The sequence below is a fragment of the Sander lucioperca genome, chromosome 8 (genome assembly GCF_008315115.2).
Source record: "Sander lucioperca isolate FBNREF2018 chromosome 8, SLUC_FBN_1.2, whole genome shotgun sequence".
NCBI lineage: Eukaryota > Metazoa > Chordata > Actinopteri > Perciformes > Percidae > Sander > Sander lucioperca.
This window is the reverse complement of record NC_050180.1, coordinates 32,846,035-32,861,732: the sequence shown is the minus strand read 5'-3', so window position 1 is coordinate 32,861,732 and position 15,698 is coordinate 32,846,035. Positions and strand designations below refer to the sequence as shown.

General features: G+C 39.9%; 1 protein-coding gene across 3 annotated transcripts; it reads right to left on the bottom strand.

Annotated features, from left to right (window-relative positions):
- Positions 1-1,050: 1,050 nt before the first annotated feature.
- On the bottom strand, positions 1,051-15,524 carry LOC116048608 (MOB-like protein phocein). Of its 3 annotated transcripts, XM_031297949.2 has the most exons (9): positions 15,274-15,524; positions 11,490-11,645; positions 6,288-6,350; positions 6,083-6,183; positions 5,922-5,964; positions 5,408-5,494; positions 5,155-5,234; positions 3,814-3,925; positions 1,051-2,296 (listed from the first exon to the last, which is right to left on the bottom strand). In XM_031297949.2, exons 1-9 carry the CDS (start codon positions 15,274-15,276, stop codon positions 2,162-2,164), a joined length of 780 nt encoding a protein of 259 aa, XP_031153809.1. In that variant the 5' UTR covers positions 15,277-15,524; the 3' UTR covers positions 1,051-2,161. The 3 variants fall into 3 exon arrangements, with proteins under 3 accessions (XP_031153809.1, XP_031153678.1, XP_031153743.1); XM_031297818.2 differs by lacking the exons at positions 11,490-11,645; positions 15,274-15,524 and adding an exon at positions 7,006-7,138; XM_031297883.2 differs by lacking the exons at positions 1,051-2,296; positions 3,814-3,925; positions 5,155-5,234; ... (2 more) ...; positions 6,083-6,183; positions 6,288-6,350 and adding exons at positions 10,771-11,000; positions 11,084-11,173 and having other exon boundaries at positions 15,274-15,474.
- Between the last annotated feature and the right edge of the window lie 174 nt (positions 15,525-15,698).

Genomic DNA, 15,698 nt, shown 5'->3' with positions numbered 1-15,698 from the left:
TGTGGCTCTGCACAGATCTGACACCCGCCCGACTGCTCTCATCCCCGACTCCCCGGAGCTCTGTGCGCCCCAGTTGCCTGGCAAAAATGGCTGTGTCGACGGTACTGAGGTCCCCAGGGACTGCCAGACAGATAACGTTATTTTTAGGATAATAAAGTTAACCTAAAAAATCTGAACATATTACACACATTCCACCACCAGGCAGTGAAGTCCTTCTGTGCACAAAGACTGTAGGCAGCGCTTTTTCATTAGCCATCAAACGTTTCTGGAATAATTGATGATTTATGAGTAACGACTAAAATGTACACACATAACAAACAATTGTTTATTAAAAGTTCATTAAAATATGTAGGCTATCTACCGGTATATGCAAACGGAAATGATGTATGCGTTTTATTTGCATGTAGAGTGGGGAAGTGAGATCCATTCACACATTCTACTGCTGAAGTGAACAGGCGTACTTGGAGCTGTCCACTTGTGATCGGATCACCAAAGACACACATTAATGCCAGGTGTGAGCACCGTCTAGCGGTGAATCTCATCACCCTTGTTTGATATCTCCTCGACTAAACCGGAAGTTGTTCTGTCCCTCCTCGGTGAAGGCCATCTCAAAGCTCTCATTTCTGCCCCGAGGAGCGAGGAGGGATCACCGAGGAGCTATGTGCAAGGATACACGAGAGCAGCCTTCCTGGAGGCACAACAAGCGCCTGGCTGCTACGGAAACCAAAACCTGCGCTTATTAAATTGGGAAGCGATGATAGGATTTGAAACCAAATCCTCTAAACGATTCCAATAAAGAAACGATTGTACTGGAATTGTAATTTTCCAAGTAGGAATCAGTTCTCGATGCCCAATCCTATTCCTCTGTGGGAGGGGCTAAGAAGTGAGGAAGGGAGGCAAATTGAGGACTCGAGGAGGCAATTTTGGTGACGTGAGATGCAGCGTAGGACTCATTCCAGTCCTAATTAATCCTGACAAACATAAGTGTTAAGTTTCACACCACAGTTGGCAAGAAACACTGAATAACATTAAAATGTCCACACAACCAGCTGAATAATAGGTCTTTTTTATTAACAGACATCATGAAAATGTCGACAGTAACAAAATTTTTTAGTCCATTTAAAAAAAAAAAAAGTGGGTTTGGATTGACAAGACTCCTCCCACAGAATAACTTAATGAGGGGGAGGGTAAAAGAAGGGAGGTTGTGCTCCGATACGTAAATGTAGCTGATACTTCATCTTTTCCTTGTATTTACTCATCAAATGTTTAAGTAAAAACCGGCTTAAAGCAGCACAGTCACAGAAAGTCGTGGTTTCTATCATGTCAAGGAAAAAGGGAACATCAGGCACATTCTACACAGCATTAAAATAGGGGCATGTCACAAAGCAGGATCAGAGTTAGCCAACAAGCCTTTTCTAAATACTCTGAGACATAATTTCAGAGGCCAAAGAGAAAGAATATCTGACTGCTAGTACACTCACAAAGCTAGAGATTAAGTTTGTCTTTGTTCACTACCACGCAAGCCACACACCTACATTTGTGTTTAAATAGCATTACTAAGTCAGCAGGCTAATTTAGTGATCCATTTCATGGGACAACCCCCCCAAAAACAGGCAACACAAACAAAGCGAATAGAGAGAACAGAAGCAGACACAAAAAAAGTGAAGCACCATCAGAAAACATGATAGTGAATTAAGGGGTTTATATACAGAGGGAGGGGGGAGGCTGTCAGTGTGTGCCTTTGTCAACAATACCGGTCACCATGATTACATTTTTTTTTTTTGCAAATCCAGCTGCTTAAAGAAGACTAAAAAGGAAAAGGGGTTTCCCCTAAAAGGAGTAGTGTGAGAGCGGGGGCTGTATCCAGAGACACACGGTGTGAATCTGAATAAACACAGAGTGTAAATAGGATAGAAAACGTCATCTTGTCCTGCAGGCATGGCTGAACTCTGCTCCCGCTATTCTTTAACCCTTACTTCCTTTGAGACAGACACAGGTGACAAGGGTGGAGGGGACATGGACAGTGTTACTAGACAGGAGCCGTAATACACTGTAGAGTGTGTGTGTGTGTGTGTGTGTGTGTGTGTGTGTGTGTCGCCTCTGTCGTGTGTAAACTTGTGTTTTACGTAGGGGTCTCCCTTTATGGCAGCAGCTTGTGTCTTTAGGCCTCGCTCTCCCCAGCTGACGAGGTGTTCTGCACTTCCTCCTCCAGAATGGGCACGATCAGGTTGTCCTTGGACATCAGGTTGTACTTCATTACGAAGCGTGTGAACCGGTGACAAAGGAACGTTTCGTTCTGAACACAGAAAAACACGTCACGACAAATTAACTCCTGCATCCCGGTTCTAAGGAAGGTTAAGAGAGTTACAGGCAAGTTACATAAAGATCTAGTTCAGAAAATCATCCCCGACATTGGCTGTTTAATGTGTGTTGGGGGATAGTATTTACTAGCATGACAATTATAGTCCTTATTATAGAGTTTGCGATTTAAGAGAGTAATTGTACCTGACGACTGGGGCGGAGCCAGACATTGTGAACATTTAGGGCTCAGCCCAAACCTAAGGCGGTCAGGGGGCGTGCTCTATTTACAGCAGCTATTTGCACTTTTTTTTTTTTCCAAGCCATTTCATAAAAGAATGCCTAAAAATCTATACATTGTTTTGGGGAGGGGGGGGGGGGGGGGAGATGATAGTTGCCAAGAGAATGAATTATCCTGTAGAGCCGACATCCTGTTTTGGATCTAATTGTCAGCTAAACGGTTTCATCATTGTGAAACCAGAACACAACAAATGTTGAGGACTTATTTTCACTCCTGCCACCTAAAGTGAGGCAAGAATCGTCCAATGTTACTATTTTTAAGTTACGTAGTGTAGATAGGGCAGGAATTTTGAAACCCTTTTTTTAGGAGTTGTTCACACAATATTTGCCACAGTAATAGAACTTCAGCGCCATTGACTAGACGCTCCAGTCAGAGAGACTGAGGGAAAACGACACAAAGTTGAAGTTGTTTTAAAACCCTAAAAGATTCAGGGCTTTTGAGAAAACCTTTGGGAGTAAAGCCCCAGAAGCCACCCTCCCGCTCCGCCTCTGCCTTAAAGTGCTCATATTATGCTCATTTTCAGGTTCATAATTTTATTTAGAGGTTATATCAGAATAGGTTTACATGGTTTTATTTTCAAAAAACACCATATTTTAGTTGAACTGCACATTGCTGCAGCTCCTCTTTTCACCCTGTGTGTTGAGCTCTCTGTTTTAGCTACAGAGTGAGACCTCTCACTTCTGTTCCATCTTTGTTGGGAGTCACACATGCTCAGTAGCTAGGTAAGGACTACTAGCCAGTCAGAAGCAGAGTATGAGGGCGTGCCCTGACAGCACCTAGGTAAGGACTACTAGCCAGTCAGAAGCAGAGTATGAGGGCGTGCCCTGACAGTAGCTAGGTAAGGACTACTAGCCAGTCAGAAGCAGAGTATGAGGGCGTGCCATGCTAGCAGCTAGGCGAGCATTATAACGTGTGTTACAAAGTGACCACGTTTGTCTCTGAAGTAAAGGCTGGACTACAATAGAGCTGTTTGGAGCAGTTTGTGAACAGTGTTTTCTGTTGGAGATGGTAAGTCCCTTTGGGGTGGACTTTGGGCTTTTTCACTTTGTAAACCTATAACATGCACAAAAAAAGATATATAACACAATAAAGGAAATGGAAAAAGCCAAAAAGCATAATATGAGCACTTTAAATCAATCAGGAATACACACCAAAATACAGATAAAAGCATTTTACATGTAATTGGTTCATAAGATATTTCCAGTGAAACTTACCTCATACTTGTCAAATATCTGGCGGTGATGGAAGTAGGCATGAGAAAATATCCTATAGATGCGACGACAGACGGAGCCTAGTTTGGCCACTGATGACTCCTTGATGCTCACCCTACAAAGACAAATCAGACAAAGGAAGCTGTGTGAAAATATAATTAATGAAAGGCAACAGTGCAGTGCTTCCTAATAGCAATTAAAAAAAAAACCATGCCAGCCATGACGGCAATAAAGGCATCGCCAGTTTGTTTCAAATAACGTTTCTTCTTGTTCATGGATCACCGAGTAGCGTGTAGGGAGATGACAAGGTATGCAGGAATTGAACTTCTCTCAAGCTCTCTTCTTTCATTTTAACAACTATTTCAGTCACTTTTCATGTGAACAACTGAGTGCAACACCATGGATGCCTCCAAAAGAGTGCAACCCTATTTTCATTCGTACGATTTGTTGTTAGTCGGCACTCACTTTTTTTTGGGGGGGGCATTTCTGCCTTTATTGGACAGGAAAGCTGAGACATGAAAGGGGAGAGAGAGGGGTGAAGACATGCAGTAAAACCGTCACAGGTCGGATTGACAGCAAGCTTGTCATCGTGAGCACTTGCAGTGATGAATTTACAGAGAATCTGCAGCTCCCATCGGCTTTACAGAGCTTTATAATGAGAGCCGGCTCATTGCTTAGCTGTTCTGGTTGACTCTCAGTGCTCTCATATTGACTTTTTCAGAGAAAAAGCTCTAAAAACCCACTGTACTCTAGCTGCTGAGCAGCAAACAGCAGACAGACACAGAGACTAGCTGGTGAACATAGTGGAGCATTTAGCAGCTAAAGAGACATATTTCCCTCAGGAGTTGGTGGAGAGCACACAATGTGAAAGTGTTCGCTCGTAGGGATGAACCTACAAAGAATTGTCAGCTGAATCCGCAGCTTTTCGCGACTTTACGGAGCTTTATTGTGAGTTTCAGCTCATTGTTGATCTGTCAGGTCCATGGATTTACTGTTTTGGTTCACTCTCACTGCTCTCATGACATTTTCGGCTGCAGCCGGCAGCGGTTTTCAGAGAAAAAGCTCTAAAAGCCCACTGTACAGCAGAGAGACACAGTTACGAGACTAGCTGATGAACTTAGTGGAGCATTTGGCAGCTAACGAGACAGGGGTTTCCCTCAGGAGTTGGTAGAGAGTAAAAAACAGAGTCGGGGATCGAATAATGGACTTACACTCATCAGGTGGACACAAACACGACTGTTGCTCTGTATCTGTGTTGCTTATGTCGTGTTTACACTTTGTTTCCACTGACCCCAAGTGGCAACCATTTGTTTGGTTATTGCAGGTTTAAGGAAGATGACTGACCTGCTGGGAAAGTATTTGTTGCTATTGAGAAGACAGGCAGCTCCGTCCAGCGTGTGCCTGGTGTAATCAATGGCAGGGCACTGTGGATGCAGCAGCACAAAACACACATAAGTTTCTGTTTGACTTTGCACAAAGGCAGAGACAAATAAATCATGCTTAGGGATTCCTACATAGAGAGGGGATGAGAAAAATTCAGCTTAAAACCGTTAATGTCACACAAGTAAGCTTTGAGTAAACCACAGTCCCGACTCACCTCTTTGGGTGTCTTGTGGGCAGCACATAAAAAGATCCACTGCTCTGTGGCGGTCATCTGGGTACAGGTGTCTGGGTGGCACTCACTCTAAAAGAGGAGAGACAGGCATCACTACAGCTGACGTTACGTTGATACAAAGTCAAATTGAACATACCTTTAAGCCACTTCAAAAGGAAGGACGTACCCGTTCATTTCACTATTTCATCATTTGTGATATCGGACATGATACCTTGGACTATAGCAATTTGATTCAATCTACAAACGCTGAAACGTACTAATTAATCTGCTCAAGAAATGTCAATGATTTTGGTGTATGTTCCTTTTATAAAGAGGTAAAACAATGGATCTTTTTTCAAAATGTGTGTTCCTTTAAAACTTTGAATTGCATCTTATTCAGATCTTCGCTTTCGGTACAAGACAGATAAAATCATTTAATCTAAGCAACCTTAAAATCAGTAAATAAAAAAATAATTAAAAAAAATAGTTTGTATATCTTGTGAGTTAGATCACTTACCTGCAGTTTTACGGCTAGTCCATTGAGCTCCAGGCAGAACTGCCTACAGCAAGGACAGAACAAGAGCACAACAATTGAGGGCTAGTAACATATGTTTTTCTTTTATTATATTGTTGGTTTTATGTGCCCAAAGTATTTTGTGTTAAACTTTTTCAACATACCTGAGGTGTTCATACTTCCACACCCCCTCATCCTGACCCTCCGGAGGCTCCAGGATTTTGTCGATATTGGAGCAATCTGATCTAATGTTCTGCTGAATATACTGAAACAGAACCATCACACAACAGATTTTAGTTGAGACCAGCACTCACCCACAGCACACATGGACATGCACACACATGGACACGCACACACACACACACGCACCTGTTGGACAGCCAGGGTGCTGTCCATCTCCTCAAATGATTCATCCGGCCAGTTGTAGAAATCCTATACACGGAGGGAGGATCATTTTAGTCTACATTCCAAAGTGGACATTGTAGCATAAAAATGCTAACTACATAGCTGTCATCTGACGTATGCCGGCAGAGAAGGTAACGCTGGCTAGCTGAAGTCTAAAGTTTGGTTACTAACAAAGCTCTGCTCTGAGAATACCTTATTGCCAAAATAAGCAGCCATACGTTTTTCTACATTATTACACAGCTACGAAGCTAACCTGACGCTAGCTAGTTGGATAACGTCAGCTGGGGTGCGACTGCTTCCTGCAACAGCTAGCTAGCTAGCTAGCTAGAGAGCATTTACGCTAGGTGATAAGTTAGCCATGATTGAGAATCTTGTGCAAACTCCATTTAACAAATTGACTGTCTTATTATTTAAGCAACAACGACTATCACAGGGAGCTCCGAAATGTAGAGCAAGCCCCCATTTAAGTTAACGTTACTCCAGGAACTAGACGGAAGCAACAGCTAACGTTAGCTAGCTGGCCATTTCTAGGTCAGGCCCCTTTTCCTATATGTTGTCTGCGACCTAAGTTGTCGACAAAACACGTTAAGTTAAACAACGCGATTTAAAGGAGACAGCATCGCAGAGTCGTGCGGACATTTTTGCAGTAATGGTTAAGTGTTCCTGCGGCGTGAAAACGCACCTTTGCCTTGGTTCCAGGCCGATTCCTCCTGAGAACTGCAGTACCCTCCGCCATGACCATCTCGACAGAATACCCGGATGTTCGTCAGCCGCTGTGTTGTAGCAGCGGACTAGGATACGAGAGATAGGAACCTCTTGATATAACGTTACAGTCTGATATGAACACGAAGAAAAGACTTGATATTGAATATTATTAAAGCCCATTTCCGCCAATTTGATTTAAAAAAGATCCTGTAAGTAATTTTGATGAGAAACTTTCTCAAAATAATGATTTAGTATCTCAAAATAATGAGATTTTTATTTTCAAAAATAATGATAGTCTCTCTAGATACTAAGTCATTATTTTCAGATACTAAATCTTTATTTTGCGAAAGTTTCTCATTATTTTGCGAAAATTTCTCATTATTTTGCGAAAGTTTCTTATTATTTTGCGAAATAAGTCATTATTTTGCGAAACTAAATCATTATTTTGAAACGTTTCTTATTATAATTGACTTGCAGGATCAGTTTTTCTTTTCATCACATTGGTGGAAATGGGCTATTATTATATATTAATATATATATATTTAGCCAAAAAGTCCTTCCTTTAAAATATTACTTAAGTAAAAGTATGTGTAGGCCTATAATAAGGAAATGTACTTAAAGTATTCAAAGTAAAGTGAAAGTACTCAATGCAGAAAACTGTCCCCTGTGTTATACTATAGGCCTACATGATATCATTAGATTATTATTATTCATTCATTCATGTAAAAGCAGGATTTTACTGTTGCAGGTGCTTGAGCTGGAGCTCATTTTGAACTATTAAGTACAGTACTTGAGTAAATAAATGCAAATAGTATTACAGTGTTGCATTTATTTCCCCCTTTACTTCCAAACAGTACTGTATTTGTTCTTACACAATGGACCTTTCTCACAGCAGACATTTTGACTTGTCATAGTAGGAAAAGCACAGCTGAAATTGATAACCTTAATGGCTCAGTTCCATCAAGTGTCCCAGTGAGCTATTTCAGTGAGTCAGCATGTACAACACCAGGACCTCTCCTAAGTGGAATGCAGCCATCATTAATGGTTTTGAATACACCTGTGCTTTTCCTACTATGACATGTCAACATGTCTGCCGTGAAAAAGGTCTATGTCATTCCCCTGTGTATTGAGATAATGACACACTTTGTATTAACATGGAGCTTCTGCTTTCTTAACTGTCTTTGATAGAATTAACAGACCCCAGAGGCAGCTTCAGTAATAACCAATACAACACCAAACCCCACTGGTTCAATAAAAAAGGAGCCTAACAGAAGGTTTTTGCCCTGGGGGCTCCAAACAGGTTAATCTGTCCACGACTGTTAGTTAAGTAAATAGTTCAAATTAGCTCCACTTTAACCAGCTGCAACATTAAATACTGCTTCAACATGAGTGCGTCAGTAAAATCACCAACATAATACATATATGACAGTATATGAAAGTCATTTATAACAGGTATTGTTGGATTATTATATACCTCACACAAGTATATTTTAAGTATAAGTATGTATATATACTTATATTTGCTATTGCCACTGACATTTCGCAATTTAGGGATCAATAAAGTCTATCTAGTATATCTATCTAGTATGTCAATTCATATTTACATTATTCCTGATGTACATTAGCACCTAGACCACTATTTGCACTAACTGTATATTGACTCTTCACTACATTTCAGCAGTGTTATAGACTGTCTATTCATGTATATTGTGTTGTTATTACCTTATTCACTTTTGCATATCCTCCGATTTACTTACACCTCCCTTCGCGCCAGCTTTGTAATGCCAACCTAATTTGCACTTTATGTAGCCTATTGTATTCTGTATTCCTGTATTGTATGAATGTGAAACTGTATGTTGTCTTGTACGCGTATGCTTTTCTTGGCCAGGTCGCCGCTGCAAATGAGAACCTGAAATAAAAATTAAAAAATCTAATCTAATATTTTTATATATTCTGTTATATATCTATATTATATATTATGTTGGCACTGGAAAAGGAGTTGCTTTTAATCTCATTGTACATGTGTATAGTGACATTAAAAGGCATTCTATTCTATTCTTATATGATACCTACACTATTGTTTTTATATTTGATATTATATTGTTATATTGCTGTTTTCCCTAGGTTTGTGATAAAAATAAATTAGACTTTATTAATCCCACACTGGGGAAAATTCCTGTGCTACAGCAGCTCAAAAGAAAAAAATGTACACACATCAGAATAACACAAATACACATTAAATATACAGAAAGTATTATAAGAAATAGAAAAAAATAGAATGTTATAATAATAATACAAACATATTTACACTATAAACACCCTCATATAAACAGACAGTATATATACACAGAGAGGAAGACTTGAAACGCTTTTTTAATAAAAAGAAAGATGCAATTTGACTTCATTTTTGGACCAGTATTATTACCATATATGTGTCTAAAATGTTGGAAAAGCTAAAGAAGATGATAAATAAATAACACTCCAAAAAGCTTACACTACAATAATTAGATCTGAGCTAAGTCATGTAGTTTTGATGCTTATATTGATTTTACATTCAGTCAGCTTAGGTGGTGCACCTGAGCTTTATAATGGTATGGAAAACGCTGTTATGCTCATGTTTCTCTGATTTTTGCATCATCTTCTATTATATTTATATTACTTTTCTATGTTATTCCAGACACTCAATACCATTACTTATAAATCAGTCTGGTAACATGACTTGTGACTCTTCTGCTATTAATCACACTACTGTCACTTTATTTTTGTCTCCATATGCTCTTGTTTAATGTCTATTTCTATTCTTATTTTAGTTTTATATAGCGCTTATTTGTTTTACTTTCTCTATTAATCTGTATTTATCACGGTCCTCATGCTGCCATGCTGCTGCAACAGCTTTATTTCCCATCTGGGGATCAATACAAGTTTCTCTTACTTTGGTAATTCATGTACATAAGTTGACAAAATTTAAGTCTATTTGAGTCACTCCCCTCTGGCAGGAGGCTGAGGTCCATCAGGACCAAAACCTCACGCCACAACAACAGTTTTTCCCCTCCGACAGGCCTTATCAACAAGACCCGGAACCCACCCTGACTCTCTCCACCTCTACATGCCACTGTACTTACTCTGCTGTACTGCTCTTTTTATTTTTAATACATACTGTGTATATATATTTATACTTATATTGTTTATATTCTATTACTTGATTTTCTTAACCTTGTTATATTTAGACAATGTGTGACATGCACCTACAACACCAAAACAAATTCCTTGTATGTGTAAAAAACGTACATGGCAATAAAGCTTTTTCTGATTCTGAATACGAGTTTGAATGTATTTTACTTGTATTTGAGTACTAGAATATAATCAGTAGTACAGCATTAACGATCCTCTGCACAAAATCAAATTGTCATCAAATTTGCCCTATATCTCATAGTACAAGTTTAGCTTAACACTTTTGTCAGCCTTTAGTTTAAGTTCTTTTTTAAATTGGAAAGATTAAGTGAGATCAAGTGGGTTTATCTTGCACTAAATCCCCAGATTTAATTTGGCCTAGCACAAGTCACGTCCGCTTCTGTTTGAGAGATCTCTCGTAAGTCTTAAGAGTAGTATAAGGGACTACGTTTCATTCCCTGAAGACGGCTGAGATACAGTCAAGGGCTACAGAAAAAGCTAGTAAGTGAATCTTTACTTTAGCATATTTAATTACAAGTATACTCAATCTAAACTGCTAAAGCAGAAATCATGAGACAAAAATCAACAGTTCACTTTTTATTATTGTTACCAAATGTGATTAGAATTATTTACAATTGCAATAGAAAAAAGGAAAGAAAAACAGACATGAAAGAAGCAACTTAATTCCTTCTCTCCAGGTATGGATGACAGGGACTTGACATGATCTACAGCAACGACAAAAATGAAGACTCATTCCACGTATTTACCGAGGATATCTCCATCCCGGAACAGGAAGTAGTCCTAGAGGATAGAATAACAAAATTACACAAGGAAGGTACAAGAGGAAACCAATCTCAACGGATTCAGATGAAAAGCTACTGCACCTTGTCGTCCAGACTGACTTTAGTTCCACCGTACTCTGGTAGGAGTACTTTCTCTCCAACCTTCACACTGACTGGCAGCACGTTCCCTTTCTAGAAAAAGAAAAACAAATTTTTTTAAAAGTTACACAACAGCCCTTAGAGCTTAATACCACAAAAAAACTATAAAACCCCACATTCCTCATAGCAGATGTGCCAGTATCTCTAATGTTTTAGCCAGAAAATAAGCTCCAATACCCAGGGACGTAGCACAAAATTCTGGGCCCTGTAGAAAGGCATTCTCTATGGGCCCCTACCCACATCCACAGCTATTCATTCTAGCATCTTTTTGGGTACTTTTTGGGTACTCAGTCCCCTTTCCACCCCCAGTCCGACCCCCCGTGCTAATACCAGGCTGAGGTAATCTTACCTGAGTGACAGAGCCAGGACCTACTGCCACCACTGTGGCCTGCAGCACTTTGCCTTGAGCCTTCTCTGGCAGCATGATGCCGCCCTTTGTTACCGTCTCCGCGACTAAGCGCTCCACCAGCACCCGGTCGAACAAGGGAAGGAATTTTCTGAAGGCCTGTCAGTGACCAAAAAGAGAGGAAAAATATCAGCAAATACAATCAATTATTATTAGGGTTGAGCTGCGGTGGGAGCGTCACTTAAATGGCTTTATTTGTGCGACGTCCTGTCGTGTTCTTTAACTGCCCCAATGTCGCACAAGTAGACTTCACAATTATTGTTTTTTGTCAGGTCATTTGTAGATCTTGACATTCCCGACCGCACGTGAAGGCAGCTTCATTTCACGGAGAAAGAGAAAGAAAAGAGGGACCGAGGACACAGTCAGCTGTTCCACAAACTCCTGGGCAGTTCGGTGCTTTCGTTTGGTGTTTTAAAACTATCTCGTGGCAGCGAAAGGAGCAGTGATGTTTCCCCGTTTCCTGTACGGGACTCTCACACCGCCTCAAAACACACCGACAAGTCTGATCTCCGGTTATATGACAGACCATCGCAGCGTGACGTCGGATGGCGTTTCTCCATCAGTTTAATCTGTCGCAACTTTATTACATCTAAATTAAAAAAAAGAATATTCAAATCCCAAAATTGAAACCCAAATACCTACCCAACCAATGAATATCCGAACAGTCAAATATCCAGATCCAGCCCTAATTACTATCGAATAATATTTTACTTTTGTTACACTACCACCACCGAATAAAGCCTTTATTTGCTGCAAGAACCCACTAATACCACAAGGGGGCTGTCCGAGCTTGTGTTAGACAAACCTAAAGACAGTGGACCCTGGACCCCCACTGAATTTAAAGTGGGGTTTTGCAACAAGCACATGCTGATGAAATACGATCTCTATGTGATTTCATGCAGCCTAATAGCAAAGCATACGGTATGACAACTCTTACTCACTAATGTTACCACATATAACACTGCAATATATGTATTGTCCTGCCTATGCACCACCTGTCTAATACTTGAATATCACATTGCACTTTTCTGCTGTTTTGCACTTCTGGTTGGACGCAAACTGCATTTCGCTGTCTTTGTACTTGTACTCTGCACAATGACAATAAAGTTGAATCTAATCAACTACAGTTGAAAAACTTTTTACAAGCTCAGGGTTTAGTTAAAATGTTTTTAAATACAAAAAAAGTCTGGTTAAAATACAGGAATGATTAATCAGCAGTTGTGGCTGATCTGTTGGTAAAGGGGGAGGAAGGTAAAGAGAGGGGGGGGTGAGATAAGTCTACAGAGAGCTTAATTAAAGACTGTGTCTAACCAATGAATTAGAAGCTCCTCCACAGAGGCAACCTTTGTAAAGTCAATTATTGCGAAACTCAAGTGTAACCAAAGTCAGCATTTCTTCATCATGTTTAAATATTCCAGGAAAAGAACAAGCAACAAGTAGCAGCTGAATGAGGGAGGACACGAACATTTCAAACACCAGCTGCCAACATGTCTGATAGCAGCAGATGCATGAGTGACCTTGCGTGAAGGTTGTTATGGGAACGAGGTGGTGGTGGTGGAGGGAGGGTAAGGGGGGGGGGGTGGGGTGGGGTTAAGGACAGTTTGTTGAAGGATCAGTCGGTAGATGGTCAAAGGGGGTAGAGTTACGTATTCATTGTGACAGTTTAACCCGAGGCAGGGGAGGACAAGGATGAAATACTTTGACGCCAATGTAGAGGCATTGGGATGTTTAGGGGAATCAGCCACAGCTGGTAAATCCAGTTACAAACTAACACTAAACTGTGATGAAAGCCTTGACTGGTGATGAAAACGTCCTCCAGGTTTTTAACATGAAGGTCAAGTTCTCCAGTCTTCCAGAAGGTTCTCTCTACAGTATTTTATGAGGTTGCATAAGATTTAACTGCCAGCTAATTATCAAACCGCAGTGTTTCACCATATTTATATCAATGAGGGTTATAATTTATTGAGCACCACAAACTGCAGTTTTTTTTTTTTTATTATTTTATTTAAAAGCTGCACATTATAACATTCATTAAGAGTAGGATTTTCACAGAGCGTTTTTTGCTAGATGTACGTAATGAACTGCCAGCTGTTGGGGCTTTTTTTAATCCATATAATATTCTGCTATTATATTCACTGTCTGTATTTTTAGTGGTGCCTCTAGTGCTGTAAGAGTCCAAATTCCCCACAACATCACTGTAATAAAACCAGGATATTTTGCAAATCTTATCCTCATTAGCATGTACAGTACAGTTTGTCTTTGCACAAATAAGTTACTATAAAAAGACTGCTGCTATGTTAAGAGGGCTGGGTTAAAATAATCAATTCTCCAATTAAAATCAATCTTTATTTAAGTGACATGGATGTATCTCTCATGTTAATCCTGTTAGGTAAAAACTACTTTGCAAACTTTTTTGGGGTGGTGGTCTGTTCTTACTGTAAACATTACCTGGTGCGTTATTTGAGGGTTGCTTTTTGCTTGTACAATTTACAGCATAAGTTCTCTGAGAATCTCTTTTGTATCCAAGCTAAATTGATATTGTAACTGAAATGTCGTTAACCTAATTGATAGTAATGTAAACGAATCTGGACCTTGCGATTTGGAATTAAATAGATTCGGGAAATCATTGTTGATACCCAGCCCTAGTTAAGAGGGTCTCATACTGTACATATCGGATCTAGAGTGTATAAACAGTGCTCATATCATACTTACAACTATGTCTTATTAGCATTAATTTTCTTTTATTCACACCTGCACTATATATCTTTTTTTACTTATACCTGTACTGCCTTCTCTAACTGCTGCACAAATTCTACGTGTATGTATGCATGTGTGTGTGTGTGTGTGTGTGTGTGTATATATATATCCCTTACTGTATATTCTACTACTACTACTTCATGTTTACTCTATATTTTACTATTGGTTATTCTGTACAATACTGCTTTTTGCACTTTTGTTTTATGGTAAACAGCATGTCGTTGTCTTAGTACTTGTACTCAAATGACAATAAAGTTGAACGTCTAATCTAACCTATAGCGTGCACTGAGAGGGCGTGAGGTCAGAGTCTACGTAACGGAAGCAGGAAATGGTTTAAACGAGCATGCAATTCATGTTTTTCACCGACCAAGGGCATGCATAGTGCAATATGACAGATGAATCTTACGAACGGGTCATAATAAGACAGTTTAAAAGATGATAACACCGAATTAGTGGTAATATTGGGCAGCCTGTGCGATCAGACACTTCATCCATCCACATGTGTCTGCTGCTGCTCCAGTAATTAATGAATGAATGAATGAATGAATGTCAGGATTAGTTGATTGGTTAGCTAACGTTACACTATTACATTCTCTACACAGGATCCCAGGTGTCGCGTTTAATGATACAAAAACCAACTAAGCAAGGGAGCAGAGATATGTGTTAGCTGACAATCAGTTTGTAACGTTAGCTGCACACGCACACGTTTAATTAACGCTCGTTTGTCTCCTCTGACGGTCTACAGTGTATGATAAAGATAAACATGGCTGTGTTTAGCAAATGTTTCCTTCTCACTTGTCTCACAAGTGCTTGACCTTGTGATTCGATGTTACAGCTTACACAACATTAGCTATCTGCTAACGATAACGTAGCAGTCGTATGCAGCCTGCTGCTTTATCCTGTATTTTAATATCTGTCTGTCTTTGGCGTTAATTATAAATACCGACAGTTTTGGGACAAAGTATCTTACCATTTCTGGATGTGTGAGAGGTCTGGTAGTCGACGTGAAGCTGCTGCACCCCGGTTTCTTCTTGATCTGACACACTGGAGGGGGGAATCTCTGCTCTCTCCACGTGAAATATCCAGCGCATGCGCACTACCTGCTCGGAACTTTGGTGCAGATTCTTTGCCTTCCAGAATATTCTAGAACACCTAACGAAAAAAGCAAAACACGTTTTACGTCCATAAATGTTATTTAATGAGATTCAAATGCGTTTTAAAACTGTTTTTGTAGTGTTTTCTCTCTTATTCGTACATTTCAAGCCGGAGCAATATTGCACAATGTCCACTTTGACCTTTATTTTTTTCCTCCAATTGCGCACAAGAAAATTCTGGAAACGCCAGCCCCGGAACGAGCATTTACATATATTCTAAATCATACAATTGTGATTAAGT

Bases quoted from the DNA above. Each gene is read 5' to 3' on its own strand.
- LOC116048608 (XM_031297949.2), bottom strand. The intron at 3,926-5,154 runs GTCAGTCATCTT...TTGTCTTTGTAG, and splicing joins AACAAATACTTTCCCAGCAG to GGTGAGCATCAAGGAGTCAT. The intron at 2,297-3,813 runs GTAAGTTTCACT...TTCTGTGTTCAG, and splicing joins AGATATTTGACAAGTATGAG to AACGAAACGTTCCTTTGTCA.